The 23,354-nt window shown below is 41.8% G+C and overlaps 1 protein-coding gene across 1 annotated transcript in view; it reads left to right on the top strand.

Moving 5' to 3' along the window:
- The window catches only part of ndufa10 (NADH:ubiquinone oxidoreductase subunit A10), a 104,521-nt gene that overhangs the window by 44,275 nt on the left and 36,892 nt on the right, over positions 1 to 23,354 (top strand). The window contains exons 6-7 of the mRNA XM_063051794.1: positions 6,667 to 6,746; positions 12,828 to 12,882. Of these exons, the coding sequence (XP_062907864.1) occupies positions 6,667 to 6,746; positions 12,828 to 12,882 (135 nt within the window). The remainder of the gene's footprint in view (positions 1 to 6,666; positions 6,747 to 12,827; positions 12,883 to 23,354) is intronic.

Genomic DNA, 23,354 nt, shown 5'->3' with positions numbered 1-23,354 from the left:
TTCCAGTTGATTCAAGAACTGAATGGTTGAAGAGAAGTAGCTGTTTTCAAACCTCTGGTGTAGGGCTTCAGGCTTCTGTCTCTCCTGCCTGATAGTAGCTGCGAAAAGATGGCATCGCCCAAATGGTGGGGATTTCTTTGGAGGCAACTCCTCCTGTGAATACTACCAGTGGTATGGAGGAATGTTCTATGATGTTTTAGTCAGAGACCCACCACTCTGCAGCTTCTGGCATTTTTGTGCATTTGAATTGCCATACTAGACCATGATGCAACCAGTCAGGATGACTTCAACAGTACATCTGTAGAAGTTTGTTAGTGTTTGGCGAGAAGCTGAACCTCCTTAACCTCCTAAGAAAGTAAAGCTGCTGCCATACTTTCCTATGTGCAGGGCCCAGGATGTCAGTGTATGTCTTCATACACAGAATGCTGGAGAAACTCAGGTCAGGCAGCATCTATGGAAAAGAATAAACAGTCAAAGTTTCAGGCTGAGACCCTTCATCGGGACTGGAAAGGAAGGTGGAAGAAGCCAGAATAAGAAGGTTGGGGGAGGGGAAGGAGAGCAAGCTGGAGGGCAATAGGTGAAGCCTGGTGAGTTGGGGGAGGGGGTGGTGGGAATGAAGTAAGACACCAGGACATGATAGGTGGAAAAAGTAAAGGACTGGAGAAGAAGGAATCAGATAGGGAAGTAGAGTGAACCATGAGAGAAAGAGAAGTGGGGGGGGGGGCACTTGGGAGCTCAGAAGACAAGATGTAAGAGGGGGATCAGAGTGGGGAATTGAAAAATAGGGGAGAGACAGACAGGGGGAAAATTACTGGGTTGCAGATAGTTATTTTCACGCCATCAGGTTGGGGCTACTCAGACGGAATATGAAACGTTGCTCCTCCGATCTGAGAGTGGCCTCATTGTGCAGTATATGGGCCAACATGTCAGAATGGGGATGGAATTAAAATGGTTAGCCACTGGGAAGTCCTGCTGTTTGCGGATGGAGTGAAGGTGATTGACAAAGCGGTCCCCCAGTCTATGTCGGGTCTCACTAACGTAGAGGAGGCTGCACGGGAACGCCGGATACTGGAGACGTCCCAACAGATTCATAGGTGAAGTGTTGCCTCACCTGAAAGGTCTGTTTGTGGTCATGAATGAAGGTGAACGAAGAGGTGAATGGGCAGGTGTGGCACTTTTTTGGTGAATGGACATTGAGTCTGGAAGACAGTAACGTGCCCATACAAAAGATCAAGTGTTGTTCCTTGACCTTTCTTTGGGCCTTACTGTAAATGTGCAGGAGACCACAGACAAGGTGATCGGAGTGAGATAGAGAATTTAAACACAGGAAGTCAAAAGGTCAAAGTCAGTTCAACTTAAAAAGTACGTTACTGAAATACCAGCAACATGTCTCCTGTTTCACTAGGGGCCCAAACATTAACCATTGCAACACAACCATCAAAGATACTTGCTGAGTCAACTCACCTACACATTCATAAAGCAGACCACTTGGCTCTTGCTCCTTCTCGCTGCAATCAAACTACTAAAGTGTAGGACTGTGGCATTCAAATCAGGTGACCCATGCAAGAAATTGAGATATGATCTCCATAAACTTATCAGGAATACGAAGAAACAATACCAGTTGAAATTAGTCCCAGATCAGCTATCAATTGTGGTAGGCCTTCCACGTTATAATGGGCTACATACAAAGTTGGCAACAACAGCGCATCCCATTTTGATCAGCTTAACACGTTCTATGCATGTTTGAGTAAAAGTGACTTGGAATGTCACCACCCACCCAGACAGCCTCCAGTGCACCCAAACGCATAGTTGCAGATTTAAGATGAGTCTTCTTGAGAGTGAATCTGCGGAAAGCGTATGTCCCTACTTGTGTCTTTAAATCCTATGCAGATCAGCTGATGGGGTATTTGCAGACATTCTTAAACTCTCACTCTTTTAAGAGTGCTGTAATACAGATGCCTGAAGCAAGCTGATGAGCTTTATTGACAGTGGCCTGGTGGCTCTGACATCCACCATCGTAAAGTACTTTGAGAGGCTGGTGATGTCATGCATTAACTCCATCCTCCCAGACAACCTTAACCCATTGCAGTTCGTCTATGGCTGAAACAGACTATGCAGAGGCCGTCTTCCTGGCCCTAAGCTCATCTCTGGAGCATCTGAACAATAAAGACAACTACATTATACTATTGATTATCGACTGCATCTCTGAACTCATAGACCTGGGACTCAGAAAGTCCCTTTGCAACTGGATCTTTGACATCCTGAGCAATAGACCAAAATCAGTAAAGGTAGCAGCAACAATTCTGCTACAATTATTCTCAGCACTGGTACGTCATCAGGCCCTACTCAACACTGTGTACGCTCATGACTGTGTGGCCAGATTCTGCTCTAACTCCATCCACAAATTTGCAGGTGATACCACTGCACTAGGCCATGTCCCAAATGACAATGAGTCAGAGTACAGGAAGGAGATGGAGGGCCAAGTGACATGGTATCATGACAACAACCTTTCCCTCAATGTCAGCAAAACTAAACATTGGCTTCAGGAAGGGGTGAGGTGCATGTACCACTGTTTACATCAACGGTGCTGAGGTTGAGAGCTTCAAGTTCCCAAGAGTGATTATCACCAATACCCTGTTCTCTTCAGCCATCTTTCCCAGAGCCACTGGGCAATTGTAATTAAGAACATAAGATTATAAGATTCAGGAGCAGGTTTAGGCCATTTGGCCATTGAATGTGTTCCGCCATTTCATCATGGCTGATCCATTTTCCCTCTCAGCCCCATTCTCCTGTCTTCTCCCCATATTTCTTCATACCCTGACTAATCAAAAATCTATAAACCTCTGCCTTAAATATACCGAATGACTTGGCCTCCACAGCTGCCTGTGGCAATGAATTCCACAGTTTCACCACTCTGGATAAAGAAATTCCTCATCATCTCAGTTCTAAATGGCAATCCTTCTATTCTGAGGCTGATCTTAGATAGAAAACATCTTCTCCACATCAACTCTATTGATGCCTTTTAGCATTTGATCGGCTTCAATGAGGTCACCCATCATTCTTTTGAATTCCAGTGAGTAAAGACCCAGAGCCATCAAACGATTCTCATATGATAAGCGTTTCAAACCTGGTATCATTTTCGTGAACCTCCTGTGAACTTTCTCCAATGTCAGTACATCCTTTCTTAGATAAGTGACCCAAAACTGCTCACGATACCCCCATGTGAGGCCTCACCAGTGCTTGTTAAAGCCCCAACATTACATTCTTACTTTTATATTCTAGTCCTCTCAAAATGAATGCTAATATTGTATTTACCTTTCTTACCACTGAATTAACCCTTATGGAATCCTCCCATGTCACTTTGCAACTCAGATTTTTTAGTTTTCTCTCCTTTTAGAAAATAGTGTACTCTTTTGTTCTTTCTATCAAAGTGCATGGCCATACACTTCCTGACTCTGTATTCTATCAGCTGCTCCTTTTCCCATCCTCCTAATCTGTCTAAGTCCTTCTGTAGCCTCTCTGCTTCCTCAAAACTACCTGTCCTTCCACCTATCTTTGTATCGTCTGCAAACTTGGCCACAAAACAGACAATTCTATCATCAAAATCATTGACATATAACATAAAAAAGTGATCCCAAGACAGGCCCCTGTGGAACACCACTAGTCACTGGCAGCCAGCCAAAAAAGGCTCCCTTTATTCCTACTCTTTTCCTCCTGCAAGTTTGCCAATGCTTTATCCATGTTAGTATCTTTCCTGTAATCCTATGTTAAGCAGCCTCATGTGTGATGCCTTGTTAAGTGCCTTCTGACAATCCAAATGAACAACATCCTCCAATTCTCCTTTGTCTAACGTGCTTTTTATTTCTTCAAAGAATTCCAACAGATTTGTCAGGCAAAATCTTTCCTTAAAACCATGCTGGCTTTGGCCTATTTTAAAATGTGCCTTCAGGTACCCCAAAACTACATGGTTAACAATCGACTCCAATATCTTCCCAACCACTGACATCAGACTAACTGGCCCATAGTTTCCTTTCTTCTGCCTTTCTCCTGCCTTTCTCCCTTCTTGAAGAGTAGAGTGACTCTTACTAATCCCTCCTCAATCTCTTTAGCTACCTCTTTCAGATCTTCTGGTGCAGACCATCTGGTCCAGGTGACTTGACTGTCTTCAGACCTTTCAGTTTCCAATTACCTTCTCCCGAATTACCTTCTCCCTAAACTTCACACACTTCTGCCCCCTGGCACTCTCAAACATCTGGCATTCTGCTAGTATCCTCCTTCGTAAACAAAAACTGATGTAAAATACTTATTCGGTTCATCCGCCATTTCCTTGTCCCCCATTACTAGCTCACCAGCATCATTTTCCAGAGGTCTCATCTCTCTTTTACACTTCATATATCTGAAGGAACTTCTGGTATTCTCTTTAATATTATTGGCTAGCTTACCTTTGTATTTCATTTTTTGCTCCTTTATGACTTTTTTGTTTCCTTCTGTTTGTTTTTAAAAGCTTTCGAATCCTCTAACGTCCCTCTAATTTTTGCTCTATTATATGCCCTCATTTTGACTTTTATGTTGGCTTTGACTTGTCAGACATGGCTGCATCATCGTGCCTCTAGAATGCATCATCTTTAGGATGTATCTGTCGTACAGCTTCAGAATTGTTCCCTCTGAATTACTCCCAGAAATTCCAGCCGTTGATGTTGTACCGTCATCCCTGCCACTGTTCCCTACCTATCAATTTTAGCCAGCTCCTCTTTCATGCCTCTGTAATTCCCTTTACTGTAATACTGATAAAGCTGACTTCCTCAAATTGCAGGGTGAATTTTATCATATTATGATTACTGCTCCTTTGACCTTAAACTCCCTAATTAATTCTGGTTCACTGTACAACATCCAATCCAGATTTGTTGATTCCCAAGTGGGCTCAACCATGAGCTGCACTAAAAAGCCATCTTGTAAGCATTCTACAAATTCCCCCGCTTGGGATCCATCACCAACCCGATTTTTCCAATCTATCTGCATATTGAAATTCCCCATGACTATTGCTATTACACGACTTTTCTATTTTGCGTTGGTATTCATATCCCACATACTTGCCACTGTTCAGAGGCCTGTATATAACTCCAATAAGGTTCTTTTTATCCTTGCAGTTTCTTGGCTCTACCCACAACCATTCTACACCTTCTGGTCTTATGTCATCTCTATTAATGATTTGATTTCACTTTTTACCATAGAGTCACCCTCCCTCTCCACCTACCTGCTTGTCCTTTACATCCAATGTGTATCCTTGGACATTAAGCTCCCAGATATAATCTTCTTTCAGCCACGATTCAGTGATGCCCACGATTTCATACATACCAATTTATAACTGCTACAAGTTAATCTACCTTGGGCTGTATACTGCATGCAATAAAAACATAACTCCTTCAGTCCTGTATTCTCCCTTTTCAATTTTGTTCATCTTTTACATTGTAACTCAACCCATTGACTGCAATTTTGCCCTATCATCAACCTCTCCTTGCTAGCACTGTTGCTACACGTTGCCTCTGTGTGTAAACCAACTACCTCAAACTCAGTTCTATCACCCCAATCTCCATCCTCCTGCCAAATTAGTTTAAATCGTCCCAGACAGCTCCAGCAATCTGCCCACAAGAATATTGGTCCCAAGCACATGACCTTGTTTTGGGTACTATAGTGGTCGTCTTAAAGCAGGGATATGGTTTCAATTTGGCATTGGTCATATTGTCAACTTAGTCATGTTGACACCATGGCTAAGAAAGCTGACCATTGCCTCTATTTCCTCAGGAGGCTGAAGGAATTTGCCATGGATCCTCTGACCATCACCAATTTTCAGAGATGCACCATAGAAAGCATCCTACCTGGATGCATCACTGCTTGATATGACAACTGTTCTGCCTTTGACCACAAAAAAATGCAGAGTTTAGCACATCACAGAAATAAGCCTGCCATTCATGGGCGCTGTCTACATTTCCTGCTGCCTCAGTAAAGCAGCCAGCATAATCCCGCCCCACCACCCTACTGTTATAAGATTATTGAGCAGTTACCTATGATAAGATGGATTCTTGATCTCACAGTCTACTTTGTTAGGGTCTTGCACATTACTGTCTACCTGTATTGCACTTTGCTGTGGAACTGTAACACCTTATTCTGCCCTCTGTTGCTATTTTACCTTATACTACCTCAATGCCCTGTTGTAATGAGCTGGACAATGTCAAGCCATGTAAGTAGGAATAGGAATAAAACTGAACAAGACTTTCCCTAACTTGATTCCTAACTCCAAGACTTACGTCTAATTTTGATCTGAAATCTGTTTCAGTGTTTGAGATACTGCAGTTTTTACTTCATTGAGTCAATTGTTAGTTAACGTATTGCTAACTGTTCTTTTTGGGTAGATGCAATGTCTTCTATAGAACAGTTTGTACATGAGTATTCTGATCTTCTGATCAGTATTCACCATTCACTAAGTATTACCTTAAGAGCAGCAATGCTTTGTTTCTTTGCTGGTTCTTGAAGGTCAATTGATGGTGGATCAAGTTTGTTTCCTGGAGATATTTGATTTCAGTGAACTCTGCAAATTCTAGTTTAGAAGATTTTCCTTGTAGTTATAACCTTGATTTGCATCTCAGTGAACTGTCTTTTCCTATGCAGAAATATGAACAGAATATTTCTACAGCTTATCTGCAAAGCATCGAAGAGGTCTACAAGAAGTCGTTCATTCCAGAGATTCGGTAAGTGTAGTGCAAACCCTATATTAATTTTTGGGTGCAAAGAGTTTATGACTTTTCAACCAATCTGGTGTCACAGCACAACAGACTTTGTACTTTAGAGCATTAATAGGATTGCTGGGTTGAATGGCTCATACTGGTGTTTATGTTCCAAATATCTCTCTTCCATCCCTCTCCATCTAACCCATCATGATGTCCCTTTTTTCTCCTGACATTCCCAATGAAGTATTCCTACAGTTCTGAACTTTTTCTTTATTTGTCCATTTGTATTTCATAATTTTGAAGATCTTGTAATAATCTCCTTTCCACGAAAGTTGTGTCAACCTATTTAATCTTTTCTGATAGTCATAAGTTCTCAGTTGAGTATTATCCAAGTAAATTACTTTTGCATCTATGTATAATATAGAGACCAAGTACCTGTCCACAGTATTCTCAGAATGACTTCATGAGTGTTAGATTCATAGAAGGATTGAGCACTACAGCACAGAAACAGGCCCTTTGGCCCATTTAGTCCATGCCAAACTGTTATTCTGCTTAGACCCATTGACCTACACCTGGACTATAACCCTCCCACCCTAACTTTTTTTTAAACATTGTAATTAAACCCGCATCCACCATTTCCGCTGGCAGCTGGATCCAAAGTCACACCACTCTGAGTAAAGAAGTTCCCTCTCAGGTTACCCCTTACATATTTCACCTTTCTCCTTTAACCTAATGACCTCTACTTTTGCTCTCATCCAAGCTCAGTGGAAAAAGCCCGCTTGCATTCATCCTATCTATACTCCTCGTAATTTTGTATACTCCTATCAAATCTCCCGTCGTTCTATGATCCAGGAATAACATGCTAATCTATTTAAGCTTTCCCTATAACTGAGGTCCTCAAGTCCCAGCAACATCCTTGTAAATTTTCTCTGTACTCTTTTCAATCCTAGTGATATCTTTCCTGTAGGTAGGTGAGCAGAACTACACACAATGCTCTATTTGTCCTCTGCAAACTTAGATAATTTCTCTGTTTTTGAAATCAAACCCTCATGCTTTTATGCGTTTAAACAGTCTCTGTTTTGTGATTTGTTTATTTGGTCTCTGTATCCCTTTAACCCTTTTGGCTACACATTCTGACATTGTCGCATCCACTTATTACTTTACATTGAAATTATTTAATTTAAAATAATTTTACAAGTTTGTTAATATTGAACACCTCTGTATTACCCATCGATCCTTGCAAGACTCAAAATTTGATGTTACTGGCAAGCTTCCAGTATTAGAAGGAATTGTGAATCCAAGCAGTACATGTGAATTGTACTTAATAGTTGCGCACCAATTGTTGTGGAATGTCAGTTCTCAATGTTTTTAAATTTGAGCAATACTACCATTTACTTTTAACTTTGTAGTCAATTAAGTATTCTACTTAATCCAAAACTCAGTATTGTGACAGTCATGATCTACTGTACAATATTTGATCTGTTCTGGGACCCCTACTCTTTGTGATTTTTATAAACGACCTGGATGAAGAAGTGGAGGGATGTGTTAGTAAATTTGCTGATGACGCAAAGGTTGGGGGTGTTGTGGATAGTGCGGAGGGCCGTTAGAGGTTACAGTGGGACATTGATAGGATGCAAAATTGGGCTGGGTAATGGCAGATGGAGTTCAACCCAGGTAAGTGTGAGGTGGTTCATTTTGGTAGGTCAAATATGATGGCAGAATATAGCATTAATGGCAAGACTCTTGGCAGTGTGGAGGATCAGAGGAATCTTGGAGTCCGAGTCCATAGGACACTCAAGGCTGCTACGCAGGTTGACTCTGTGGTTAAGAAGCCATACGGTGCATTGGCCTTCATCAATCATGGGATTGAGTTTAAGAGCCGAGAGATAATGTTGCAGCTATATAGGGATCTGGTCAGACCCCACTTGGAGTACTGTGCTTAATTCTGGTCGCCTCACTACAGGAAGGATGTGGAAACCATAGAAAGGGTGCAGAGGAGATTTACAAGGATGTTGCCTGTATTGGGGAGCATGCCTTATGAGAATAGATTGAGTGAACTCGGCCTTTTCTCCTTGGAGCAACTGAGGATGAGAGGTGACCTGATAGAGGTGTACAAGATAATGACAGGCATTGATCATGTGGATAGTCAGAGGCTTTTTCCCGGGGCTGAAATGGCTAGCACGAGAGGGCACAGTTTTAAGGTGCTTGGCGGTGGGTACAGAGGAGATGTCGGGGTAAGTTTTTTACACAGAGAGTGGTGAGTGCGTGGAATGGGCTGGCAGTGGCAGCGGTGGAGGCGAAAACGATAGGGTCTTTTAAGAGACGCCTGGATAGGTACGTGGAGCTTAGAAAAATAGAGGGCTATGGGTAAGCCTAGGTAGTTATAAGGTGAGGACATGTTCGGCACAGCTTTTTGGGCCAAAGAGCCTGTATTGTGCTGTAGGTTTTAGACAATAGACAATAGGTGCAGGAGTAGGCCATTCAGCCCTTCGAGTCAGCACCGCCATTCACTGTGATCATGGCTGATCATCCACAATCAGTATCCAGTTCCTGCCTGATCCCCATAACCTTTGATTCTGCTATCTTTAGGAGCTCTATCCATCTCTTTTTTGAAAGCATCCAGAGACTTGGCCTCCACAGCATTCTGGGGCAGAGCATTCCATATATCCACCACTCTGTGGGTGAAAAAGTTTTTCCTCAACTCCGTTCTAAATGGCCTACCCCTAATTCTTAAACTGTGGCCTCTGGTTCTGGACTCACCCATCAGCGGGAATATGCTTCCTGCCTGCAGCGTGTCCAATCTCTTAATAATCTTATATGTTTCAATAAGATCCCCTCTCAGCCTTCTAAATTCCAGAGTACACAAGCCCAGTCGCTCCAATCTTTCGACATATGACAGTCCCGCCATCCCGGGAATTAACCTTGTGAACCTACGCTGCACTCCCTCAATAGCAAAAATGTCCTTCCTCAAATTTGGAGACCAAAACTGCACACAGTACTCCAGGTGTTGTCTTATCAGGGCCCTGTACTGCTGCAGAAGGACCTCTTAGCTCTTATACTCAATTCCCCTTGTTATGAAGGCCATTAGTTTTCTTCACAGCCTGTTGTACTTGCATGCTTGCTTTCAGTGACTGATGTACAAGAACACCTAGATCTCATTGTACTTCCCCTTTTCCGAACTTGACTCCATTTAGATAATAATCTGTCTTCCCGTCCTTACCACCAAAGTGGATAACCTCACATTTATCCACATTAAACTGCATTTGCCATGCATCTGCCCACTCACCCAGCCTGTCCAAGTCACCCTGCATTCTCATAACATCCTCCTCACATTTCACACTGCCACCCAGCTTTGTGTCATCGGCAAATTTGCTAATGTTACTTTTAATTCCCTCATCTAAATCATTAATATATATTGTAAACACCTGTGGTCCCAGCACTGAACCCTGCGGTACCCCACTGGTCACCGCCTGCCATTCCGAAAGGGGTCCGTTAATCCTACTCTTTGTTTTCTGTCAGCCAGCCAATTTTCAATCCATGTCAGTACTCTGCCCCCAATACCATGTGCCCTAATTTTGCAGACTAATCTCCTATGTGGGACTTTATCAAAGGCTTTCTGAAAGTCCAGGTACACTATATCCACTGGCTGACCCTTGTCCATTTTCATAGTTACATCCTCAAAAAATTCCAAAAGATTAGTCAAGCATGATTTCCCCTTCGTAAATCCATGCTGACTCGGACCGATCCTGTTACTGCTATCTAGATGTGTTGTAATTTCATCTTTTATAATTGACTCCAGCATCTTTCCCATCACCGATGTCAGGCTAACCGGTCTATAATTCCCTGTTTTCTCTCTTCCTCCCTTCTTGAAGAGAGGGACAACATTAGCCACTCTTCAATCCACAGGAGCTGATCCTGAATCTATAGAACATTGGAAAATGATTACCAATGTGTCCATGATTTCTAAAGCCTCCTCCTTAAGTACCCTGGGATGCAGACCATCAGGTCCCGGGGACTTATCAGCCTTCAGACCCAATATTTCCTATGTTTCTAATATCAAAAACTTTCTCAGTGTTCCATCTGGAAAAAGCAATCCTATGTTCCCAATTGTGAGTGTGTGATGAACATGTTTGAATTTAAAGATTGATCTTTCTGTACAAAGTAAAGAACCTATATCCCACCTCTCACTCCTTGCCACAGCCTCTCTTGAGCAGCTAATGTTCAATTCTCTCAGCTTTCTATTTATTTATTTATTGAGATGCAGCACAAAATAGGCCCTTCTGGCTCTTTGAGCCATGCTGCTCAGCAATCCCCCCAATTTAATCCTCACCTAATCATAGGATAAATTACAATGACCAGTTAACCTACCAACTAGTCTTTGGACTGTGGGAGGAAACCAGAGCTCCAGAGGAAACCCATGTGGTCACAGGGAGACCATACGAACTCCTTACAGTCAGTGGCAGGAATTGAACCTGGGTTGCCAATACCATGCTGTCCACTATGCTACAGTGCTGCCCTGTACCTGTAGCTTTCGATACTCATGCAACAGCAGTGAATTCCCTGACTCTTCAGCATTGTAACTGCACCCAAAACTTATTTTGAATTTAGAATTCTAACCCTTTCATATTTGTTTCTATTTTGCCAGTGTCAATGGGTGGCGATTTTAAATACTTACATATTTTGTGAAATGAGTGTGCAAGCTGAGCTTTCCAGACGTACAGCCTATTAACATAACCTTTCATTGTTTGTTTTTGTGACATTTAAGCTAAATGTCAAGCGGAATACTTCACAGAAATCTGCTCCCATAACAAAATCAAATAAGTCAGACACTGATGCCTTTGTTCTGGAAAAAATGACGAGGGTTTAAAAAATGGCAACAATGATGATCCTGTACTCTGTGTGTTGCTGATAGTTTGCATTTCTGTTTGAAGGCCTGTTTTAAATAAAATCCCACGACTGACTTTTCCAAAAAAAATGGGTTCGTGTGTTCATAATTCTTAACATATTGAATGATTGCGCATATACATTGCTGTTTAAGCAATGTTTATTTGCACATTTTGCCAAAGCAGCTTCCTTATGAAATACATTTTTTGTTTAAACTTAGTTTTGTAAATGTTCTTTTTATCCTGTACCAGTCTCTTGTCGTGAATTTGTTGCCATATGGTATTCCCATACCGCACTTCTATCCCACAGCAATCAAGTAATTAGTCCTGACTCATTGCGGATGCTTGCCATTGAGAATTTCCACCGAAGTTCACATTAATAAGTGGCAATAATAAGCCAGCTTAAATGTGAAAGAATGAAACTGCAGTGAAACACCAGTTGTCCCATTGTTTAGAATCCTGATAGTTCAGCATCTGCTTCAGCGGTGAGCTAAGAGTATGGACTGGACACTAAGGAGTCCCTGTTCCCAGTGCCTGCTCTGGATGCATCTCTTCACTGGAAAATTCATTAAACTGTTGTGCATCAACCAATTTAAAAAAGTGAATAGTAGTTTGTTAGCATTTTCATGGTAGTAATTTCCAGTGTTGGGTAGTGGGGTGGAGACGCATCTCTATCTAAAGAGGTGTAAGGTGCTCCTTCCCTCCACTAACTTGCAGGTCAAAGTATAGCACCTGCTTAGCCCCCCACTCGGGGTCACGTGAAGTCATGGGAGCAGATGGTGGATGGTTGTATGAGCAGCTGGTGCATATCACAAGTTCTGGTTATGTGACCACAGACAATCTCTGAAGAGCATTGACTATGGCTGGGGTCATCTGTTTGGAAAGACACGTTCCAAAAGAAAGCCATGGCAAGCTACTTATGCAGAATTTACCAAGAACAATAATGATCTTAGATCATGATCACCCACGTAATACGACACAGCACATGATGATGATCTGGTGTCACAGAAAATCTGTCAATGTTTGAAGGAGAGTGAAAGAAAGGTGAAGGCCAAGAGAATGGGCCTTTGTGGCAGTTCCTCATATTATCATGAAGATGCTTCATCTGCAGAAGCTACTAATAGATTACGGATGGACTTATTTATTTTAAAAAGTCTCTAAAACTGAATATCTGCAGCATAGCTATTTTAGGTCTAACAGTAATAACTTTGTTTTTCAGTGAGACATCTAAGGTTTTGCAGTATGAAGCTATAGAGCTTCCTGATGAAGAACAGGTAAGAATAATTATAATAATTGTTAAACTTTCCTGTTACAGCTTTAAACCATCTTTCTTGTTGCTCTGTTTTACTCATTGAAGAGTTTTGCAGCTTGGTTTTTTAGCAAGGGAAATATGCTTGCATCAAAATGGATAAAAAGAGAATCTTGTAGGCTTGAATCCTTGTGTTCTTCAGTCTGAAATCACTGGTGCTCAGCTATTTCAGAATCAGAATCAGGCTTAATATGAATTATAGTAAGTATAAAAAAAAGAAAAAGTAGTGAGATACTGTTCATTGGTTCAACATTCATAAATCTGATGGCAGAGGGGAAGAGGCCGTTCCTGAATCATTTGGTGTGTGCCTAATGGTGGCAATGAGAAGAGGGCATGTCCTGGGTGATGGGGGTCCTTAATGCTGGATGCCGCCTTTTTGAGGCATCATTCCTTGAAGATGTCCTGGATGCTGGGGCAGCTAGTGCCCATGATAGAGCTGACTGAGTTTACAACTTTCTATAGCTTATTCTGATCCTGTGCAGTGCCCCCACCTCCTACCAGGCAGTGATGCAGCCAGTTAGAATGCTTTCCATGGTACACCTATAGAAATTTGCGAGAATCTTCGGTCACATGGCAAATCTCTTCAAACTCCTAATGAAGTATAGAAGGCTGTCATGCCTCCTTTGTAACTGCATCAATATTAGACCATAAGATACAGGATCAGAGTAAAGCAATTTGGCCCGTCAAGTCTTCTCCACCATTTCTTCAAAGCTGATCCAATTTTCCTCTCAGCTCCCATATCTCTTCATGCCGTGATCAATCAAAAACCTATCAACCTCTGTCTTGTTGGGGTCAGGATAGTACCTCAGAGATGTTGACACCCAGGAACTTGAAATTGCTCACCCTTTTCACTTGTGACCCCTCGATAAGTACTACTGTGTATTCCCTCGTCTTACCCTTTCTGAAGTCAACAATCAATTCTTGGGTCTTACTGACATGGAATGCAAGTGTGTTGCTGTGACACCGCTCAACCAGCTGATTGATCTTGCTCCGATGTGCATTCTTGTCTCCATCTGAAATTCTGCCAGCAACAGTGGGTCGTCAGCACATTTAGAGATGGCATTTGAACTGTGCCTAGCCACTTATACATGGGTGTAGAAATAGAAGAACAGTGGGCTAGCCACGCATCTTTGAGGTGCACTATTGCTGATTATCAGCAAGGTTCAATGGTTATTTCCAATCCACACTGACTGTGGTCTTCAGGTGAGGAAATAAGTTGCAGAGGGAGTTACAGAGGCCCAGGTTTCGGAGCTTCTTGATCAGAATTGTAGGAGTGATGGTGTTAAACACTGAGCTCTCGTCAATAAGCAGCATCCTGATATAAGTGTTGGTATTGTCCAGGTGATCCAAGGCTGTGTGGAGAGCTAATGTGACTGCATCTGCTGTAGACCGATTGTGGCGATAGGCAAATTGAGTGGGTCCAGGTCCTTGCTTAGGCAGGAGTTGATTCTAGCCATTACCAACTTCTCAAATCACTGTATCACTAGTAGACGATGGTCACTAAGGCAGTCTCCCTGCTCTTCTCGGGCATGGTTATGATTGTTGCCCTTTTGAAGCAGGTGGAAGCTTCTGACTGAACAATAAGAGATTGAAAATGTCTTTGAACACACCCACCAGTTGGTGGCATAGGTTTTCAGAGCCCTACCTGGTACACCATTGGGGCCTGCCACCTTGCGAGGGTTCACCCTCTTGAAAGACATTCTGATGTTGGCCTCTGAGACAGAGATCACAGGGTTACCAGATGCTGCAGGGATACTCATAGATGTAGTTTTATTCTCCCTTTCGAAGCGCGCGTAAAAGACGTTGAGCTCATCTGGGAGTGTAATATTACTGCCATTTATGATGTTAGGCTTCACTTTGTAGGAAGTAATGGCCTGCAAACCCTGCCAGAGTTGACGTTCATCTGATTCTGCCTCATTTGGAATTGTTCTTTTGCTCTTTAGCTAGCCCTCTGTAAGTCATTCCTGGCCGCCTTGTATAGTCCTAGATCACCAGGCTTGAAAGCCTCAAATCTGGCCCTCAGCAGACTACAAATCTCCTGGTTCATCCACGGCTTTTGATTTGGGTACAGTGCCTATAAAAAGTATTCGCCCGCCCCCCACCCCCGGAAGTTTTCGTGTTTTATTGTTTTACAACATTGAATCTCAGTGGATTTAATTTGGCTTTCTCTGACATTGATCAACAGAAAAAGACTCCTTCGTGCCAAAGTGAAAACAGATCTCTACAAAGAGATCCAAATTAATTACAAACTTAAAACACAAAATATTTGATTGCATATGTATTCGCCCCCTTTATTATGACACATCAAATCATCACTAGTGCAGCTAATCGGTTTTAGAAGTCACATAATTAGTTAAATGGAGATCTGTTTTTCAATGCCTGTGTTCAGTTAAGGTGTTTCAATTGATTGTCGTAAAATTACACCCATAACTAGAAGGTCCAACAGCTGGTGAGTCAGTATCCTGTCAAAAATTACACCATGAAGACAAACAGACACTAAGCAACTCTACAAAAAATTATTGAAAAGCACAAGTCAGGAGATGGATACAAGAAAATTGCCAAGTCACTGAATATCTCCTGGAGTACAGTTAAGTCAATCATTAAGAAATGGAAAGAATATGGCACAGCTGTAAACCTGCCTAGAGCAGGCTGTCCTCAAAATCTGAGTCACTGTACAAGAAGAAGGCTAGTGAGGGGGACCACCAAGAAACCTATGGCAGCTCTGGAGGAGTTAACAAGCTTCAGTGGCTGAGATGGGAGAGACTGTGCATACAACAACTGTTGCCTGGGTGCTTCACCAGTCACAGCTTTATGGGAGAGTGGCAAAGTGAAAGCAACTGTTGAAAAAAATTCTCTCATGAAATCTCGGCTAAAGTTTGCCAGAAGGCATGTGGGAGACTCTGAAGTCAGCTGGAAGGAGGTTCTGTGGTGTGATGAAAACAAAACTGAGCCTTTTGGCTATCAGACTAAACTCTGCGTTTGGCATAAGCCAAACACCACGCATCATCAAAAATACACCATCCCTACCATGAAGCGTGGTGGTGGCTGCATCATGCTGTGGGGATGCTTCACTGTAGCAGGCCCTGGAAAACTAGTGAAGGTAGAGGGTAAAATGAATGCAACAAAATACAGGGAAATCCTGGAGGAAAACCTGATGCAGTCTGCAAGAGAACTGTGCTTGGAAGAAAATTTGTTTTCCAGCAAGACAATGACCCAAAGCATAAAGCCAAAGCTACACTGGAATGGCTTAAAAACAACCAAGTTAATGTCCTGGAGTGGCCAAGTCAGGGTCCTGACCTCAATCCAATTGAGAATTTGTGCTGGACTTGTAAAAGGCTGTTCACTCAGGATCCCTATGCAATCTGACAGAGCTTCAGCAGGTTTGTAAAGAAGAATGGGGAAAAATTGCAGTGTTTAGATGTGTAAAGCTGATAGAGACATATCTATACAGACTCAAGGTAGTATTTGCTGCCAAAGATGCATCTACTAAATACTGACATGAAGGGGGTGAGTAATTATGCAATCAATTATTTTGTGTTTAATAATTGTAATGCATTTAGACCAATATATGGAAATATGTTTTCACTTTGACACAAAAGAATCTTTTTTGTTGATCAGTGTCAAAAAAGCCAAATTAAATCTATTGTGATTCAATGTTGTAAAACAATACGTCATGAAAACTTCTGGGGGGGGGGGGCGGAGTGAATATATTTTATAGGCATTGTATGTACAGTGTTGAAGTGCATGAAGGAAGAACAGTGCAGAATAAAGTGTTTTAGAGACAATGTCATGCAATGACAGTGGTGGCTTCCTGGAATGCTCTGCCACTGGTGGTAGTGGAAACAAACATGGTAGATGCGTTCATGATGCTCTTAGTGGCTCTCGAGGCACGTGAATGTGTAGGAAATGGGAGGATATGGATGTTATCTTGGCAGAAGGGATTAATTTAGTTGGGCATTCGACTACTAATTTAACTATTTCAGCACAACATCAAGAGTGGAAAGTCCTGTTCCTGTGCTGTACTTTTCTAAAGATGTTAGGTAGAGGTTAGGAAAAGATCTTTATTCCATTGTTAAGGTAAGGAAGATTGCTGGTTATAGCTAAGTTCCAATGGTTGGATAGACTGTAGAAAGGTTGTGTGTGGAAAGAATGTATAAAAGAAAAAGACTGGAAAAGTAATCTCTTCTCCCTGATTCTGAAGCTTGGAAAACTGTGCTTTGTGGTAATTGTCATGGGATATTAAGGGATGTTTCACTAACCAGGTGGAGCTGCCTTGTGTGGTCTAAAATTTAGTGGTTCCCAAACTTCTTCAGGTTACTGTCCTTTTGGTTCCCAGACCACATCTCCAGCACACCCCTCTCCCTTTCCGGCCATTACATAAAAATTTAAAAAATTTGCTCTACAATGCATAGTGAAAGAAAATAGGAAGAGTTCAAATTCAAAGCAATGACAAATAATTGCAAAAATTATTCAAATCTATTTAAAGCTACAAATAAAATTATATATTTAATTACAGTTTAAAAACAATTTTCACCAACAATTTTAGAGTGTACAGCAGTAGTCAATTATTCACTACATTGCTTTTTCATCTTTCAATGAGATGGATGGGCTTGGTACAGTGATATCAGCTTCTCAACATCAGGCTGAATGTCATTCTGAAGTAGTCTCAGATCCCCATTTTCAGTCATTTACAGTCTGTTTCATTGCTTTGAGAGAAGTTGGGCAACTGCATTGAAACCATGCTCCACTAAATGTGATGTTGGAAAGGCAATAAAGAACATCTTGACTTTTTTTCCACAGTGCAGGATAGAGTTCAGAGACTTATTTCTGCAACCAAAAGACGTGATATGATTTTTTTTTGAACCTCGGCTTTAGCTCAAAAGTTACTTTGTAGCAAGATCAGTTCTTCTTCCATCCTTCCTATTAATACCTCATTAGGAGTGTTCAGGAATGGATTTATTACTCGATCTGGAATTTGGATCAAGGGAAGATCCTGAAATCTCTCTGATGTGTCTTTATGCAGCTCATCCTGGTACGCACAGTGTACTTGAAGATCATGATCTGGTATTTTTTCTTTCTCATCCAACTCAGAGTGGCTCAGAAATTGGAAGAGGTCATGATGGCCACTGCTGCACTTAAATAGGGTTAACTTGAACAAAAATGTGGGGATGACTGTTACATTTTGTAACTTCAGAAACTAATTGAAGAAAAAACGCGGGAGCCAGAAAACGGGTCTACTTTGTTTTTCTTTAGTGAGGCGCTCATATATGATGTGGTGGCGTTATGACCTATATCATTCACATACTTCTTACTTCTACCACACAGTACTCTCTATGATACTACTACTATATAGACGTCCACAGCATAATAAATTTAAAATTGTCCCATTCAGGCCTAAAGATTAAATTGCTGTGGAAGATTTCTTACTCAACATCTTTCCTGATAAGGTGGGTTCACCCTGCTTGGCAGGTGAAACTTGAGGCTGTGAAATGACCTCAGGTTCTGCGGCCTCTTCCTTGGTGGTTGTAGGAGTTGATTCTGGGCCTGCAGGAAGTGGTTCTGACAGGTCTGGATACTTTTCTTCTGGACATGTTGGCATCTCAAACAGTGCATGGCTAACTGCTCGATCCGCTGATTTACAGCAAGCCACCAGACAAAGCTTCGAGTGAATGCTTTCATTTTGACCACACCTAGGTGACTGGCACGTAGCTCCTCCAACATTTCAGCTGTCAGTTTGGATGTAACAACAATTCTCAATCCCCACATAAGGCAACCCTGTCAAGGGCAAGTTCATCCCAGTGCTGGTAAAAATGGGGTATCTGAAATTTCAGCTGAACATTCCAGCCACTTTGAGTGACCATGTACTCCTGAGTCTGTGTGAGGTCTTTTCAGATCTCCCTCTGGATGATCTGTGTCTGTGATTTGCATTGGGGAGAATACATCAAGCAAAGTGTCCTCTTTTGTAAATTTTTCAGGTATTTCTTTTTCCAAGGGATAACGGGCCAATCTATCAGACTTTCCATAATTAGTTGTCCTCTTGAATTTGATCTTGTAATTGTGTACCCCAAGAAACAGAGCCCATCTCTGCATTCGTGCTGCTGCTGTTAGTGGAGCACCCTTCCGTGGACTGAAAATGGACACCAGTGGTTGATGGTCAGTAATAAGGATAAACTCTCTCCCATACAAGTACTGATTGAAACATTTTAAACCCCAAACCAGACTGAATGCCTTTCTGGCAATCTGTGCATATTTTATTCTCTGGAGCAATAAGGGAATGTGATGCAAAAGCTATTGTGTGTTCCCTTCCATCACTCTTAACATGGGACATGATTGCAGATATATCATAAAGTGAGGCATAAAGGGCAATGTGCTTCATAATATGTCAGTACAGTGCCTGATGTCACCATTTCCTTTGTCTTTTGAAAAGTTACTTCACATTACTTTGTCCATTGCTATTTCTTCCCAATCTGTAGTAATGGGTTCAAGGGGTAGAGCAGAGCAGCCAGGTTTGCCAGGAAACTATTACAGTAATTGATAAATCCTACAAAGGATCTCAGCTGTGTCTTGTCCTTTGGTCTTGGTACATGTTTGAATTTTCTCAGCACACATGTGTAATCCTTGTGTATCAATATTGTGACCCCACAGAAACGAATGCTTGTTTGAAATAATTCACACTTGTTGCGTTAGCCCATAATCTTCAAATCTTTATAACATTGTTTTGAAATTTTGGGGCTGTTCCTTGTCATCCTCACTGGTAACAATGATGTCACCCAGACAAAACCGAGTGCCTGGGCAGCCTTGCAACACCTGGTTCCTCGCTGTTTCACCAAACTGCAGGTGCAGGTGTGGAACAATGAATAACAGTAGTGAAAGACTGGTGAAATTCTGTGCCGTGAACTATCTGGTCAAAGGAGGGACCCACTTTCCTCACCGTGAAATCCACAAACTGACATGGTGCTCACTCAATGACAAGAGCCAGATTTACCATTAAGTGATCAATGGTATGTGGAGCCAATCCTTGCAGGTTGTAAAGGTGAACAGAGCAGCAGATGCAGGAAGATAGCAGTGATGAAACTCAAGCTGAGAAGCACTGGGACCAGAACACATGTACAAAAATGTTTTAATGTTGAAAAGCTCAAGGACACTGGTGTGAGATCTGCCTTCAGCATTCATCTTAAGAACAGATTCCAGGCCTTGCAAAACCTTGAGAGTGTGTCAGTAGACAGGATCAACACAATGTGGAACCAGATTGCCTCAGTCTTCAAGGAGAGCAGTGAGGCTTGTCTAAGATATGGAGCTGGAAAGAAGAACAAAGAATGGATACAGCAGGAAGCATGGACAGCATTAGAAAAAAAGACAGAAAATTAAGAAGAAAATGTTAACATAAATTAAGGTGAAAACTTCAACTACATGCACTGAAGCTAACAAGAAAATGAAGAGATTTGTAAGAAAGGGTAAGAGAGTCTACATGGAAGTCCCTGCAGAGGAGGCCAAAGCAGCAGCCGGTTGAGGTGATCAGGGAAATATGTACAAGATTTCAAAATTGGTATGCGGGAAGTTCCAGGCCAGATAGTGTCCTGTGAGAATGGACAAAGTACAATGGACAGAGTATTTCAGAAAATTACAGAATAGTCCACCGGCAGAAGAAGAATCTGGCATTCAAGAGCCAGTAGAGGACCTTGACATCAACACAAATCCACCCAAGAAAGAAGAGATTGTTGCTGTGATTAAATAATTAAAGAACAGCAAAGCTCCAGGACATGACAATCGAAATGGCGAACTGTTCAAAGCTGAACCAGAAGTTGCAGCAACACACCTTGCAACCACTGTTTACGATAATCTGGGAATGGGGGCAATACTCAAGAACTGGACAAAGGGAGTCATTGTTAGGATCCCCAAGAAAGGAGTACTAACTTGATTGCAACAACTGGCGTGGCATCACACTTTTATCAGAACCCAGCAAGATCCTTGCCAAAGTCATTGTCCAGTGGATTACAGATGCTGTTGGTGTGTGCTTGAGGAAAGAGCAAGCTGGCTTCAGGAGGAACCAGGCTGTGTTGTCTAAACCCTCATATTGCATAGCATTATAGAACAGTGCACAGAGTGGCAGAGACAACTGTATGTGAATTTCATGGACTTTGAAAAGGCTTTGGATAACAGCCACAGGGAGAACCTTTGGCGAATTCTCAGATCATGTGCTATCCTTCCAAAATTGTTTAGCTTATCCAGAGTTTATATGCTAATTTCACCTGCACAGTTGGGGACTTCAGCTTGAGCTTTGAAGTCAAGACAGGGGTCAGGCAAGGCTGTGTGATGTTGGCAATATTGTTTAACCCGGTAATTGACTAGGATACGAGACCAATACCAAAAGATGAGCAGAGAGGCTTTGGGTAGACTCTGTTCTCGACTTTAGAAGACGGTGACTTTGTGGATGACCTCGTATTACTATCACATACATACCAGCACATGCAAGAGTAAACTCAACACCTGAGTATCTTTGATGGACAGGTTGGCCTCAGCCAGAGAAAGACTGAGACTATCACCTCAATGTAGAGTCTCCTCCTGCCCCCGTCATGGCATATGGCATTGACTTAACCAGCACTGGCAGATTCACCTATCTGGGCGGCATCATTCAGCCGGATGGTGGGACAAAGAGCGATATCTAGTGCAGTCTCAGCAAAGTTAGAAACATCTTCAGATCAATGAGCTACATATGGGGATTAATTAAGTATAGTATCCACACCAAGGAGAAGCTATACCAGGGCCGTGTTCTGTCCATACTCTTGTACGGGCCAGAATGTTGGCACATAACAGAGAACAACCTTGCCAAGCTGTTGTTGTTCCATGCCGTGAGCTTCCAGAAGGTTCTCGGTATTTTCTAGCTAAGAAAGATCTCCAGCCAAGTCCTACTCCTTCAGTGTCATCAAGAGGACATGGCCATAATCATCATGAGGAAACATTGGAGATGGATTGGGCATGTGATGACAAGAGAGGCCAACCCTATCATTAAGACAGCACTTCATTGGACCCCTGAAGGGCGGAGGAAATGTGAGAGACCAAAGACATCTTAGCACCATACCGCAGAAGCAGAAATGAGGACCCTGAACCACTCCTGGGGCACAATAGAGAAGATGGCCGCAGACAGTCAGAGATGAAAGACCTTCAATACTGTCCCAAACTCCAGCAGTGTGATGGACAGTAACTGCATTGTTATTTATGTGCCAAGTCTTATGCAGCTGTGATGAAATTTATTATACAATCATTACATTTGAAAATCTGAACTTTTGCTAGTAAGTTTTTATTAAAAACAATGCAGCAGTTTGCATTCGGGAAGATCATTAAAGTGGCAAAAGAGGCAGATATAATGGGTATGTGAAGGGCAGAATGATTATTTGAAAGGTTATTTCAGATGGTAAAGTGTGAAATATTTAGGGGAAACTTGAGTATCATCTTCACTCAGAGGGTGATATGAGTGTGGAATGAGTTGTCAGCAGAAGTAGTGGATGCAGTTTTGATTGTAACATTTTAGAGAAGTTTGGAGAAGTACATGGATGGGAGGTGTATGGAGGGCTATGTTCCAAGCACAGGTCAATGGGACTAGGCAGAATAACAGTTTGGCAAGGAATGGGCTAAAGGGCCTGTTTCTGTACTACAGCGCTCTTCGACTCTTTAACAATTTTATTTTGCCTACTGTCAAAAACAGGCCTTCAGACTTCTACTTCTTCCTTAATAAACCAAGTGTTAATATTTTGATTGAGGTACTATCATTTCAAACATAAAACCAAATAATTTTAGTTCTATTTTTGACGTCAGTAATAATTGTCAATAGAGACTCTGCAGACAGTTGATTCTGTATTATCCAAAAGCATAAATCCTTCTTTCTGTAACACTGTGTTTGGTAAGGAAAGTTGTAATGATAAAATCAACAGAATAGCTTTAATTCTATATCCTAATGAAAATTAATGCTAATCATAGTAGCTAATAAAGATTATGGAGAGAGAGAGAGAGAAGAATACAAGAACAGTTTTTTTTGGTGGCATTAGGCTTGTGGTTTTTGGTGATCACTGACATATGCCAAAAACAAAACTTTGTAAGTTGTTTTCAGTAAGGCCAACTATTTTGAAAATATATTCATAACCCTTTTCGAGTACAAAATGCTTGTATTTCAATAGGTTTTACTCAAAACAATTTTATTGTTATACTCATTCACTTTGGAGAGCTAAAGTTTGGAAGCATTGAACTGCAAAAGTTTCCATTTTAAGTGTTTGTTACTTACTTCAACAAATCCAATTTGACATAGTTTTTTTATTCCGGTATGAAAGCTATTAAGGTCCATATTTCATCTTGATTTATTTCACTTAAGATAAAAAAAAACTGCACCAGGCAAAGTCATTCAGCTTGTTTGATCTGTAAGTTGCTTTCTCTCCAAGAAGCAAC

This window comes from Mobula hypostoma, chromosome 6, assembly GCF_963921235.1.
Source record: "Mobula hypostoma chromosome 6, sMobHyp1.1, whole genome shotgun sequence".
In the NCBI taxonomy this organism is placed as follows: domain Eukaryota; kingdom Metazoa; phylum Chordata; class Chondrichthyes; order Myliobatiformes; family Myliobatidae; genus Mobula; species Mobula hypostoma.
The sequence above is the reverse complement of the archived record's forward strand: the minus strand, read 5'-3'. Positions and strand labels throughout refer to the sequence as shown.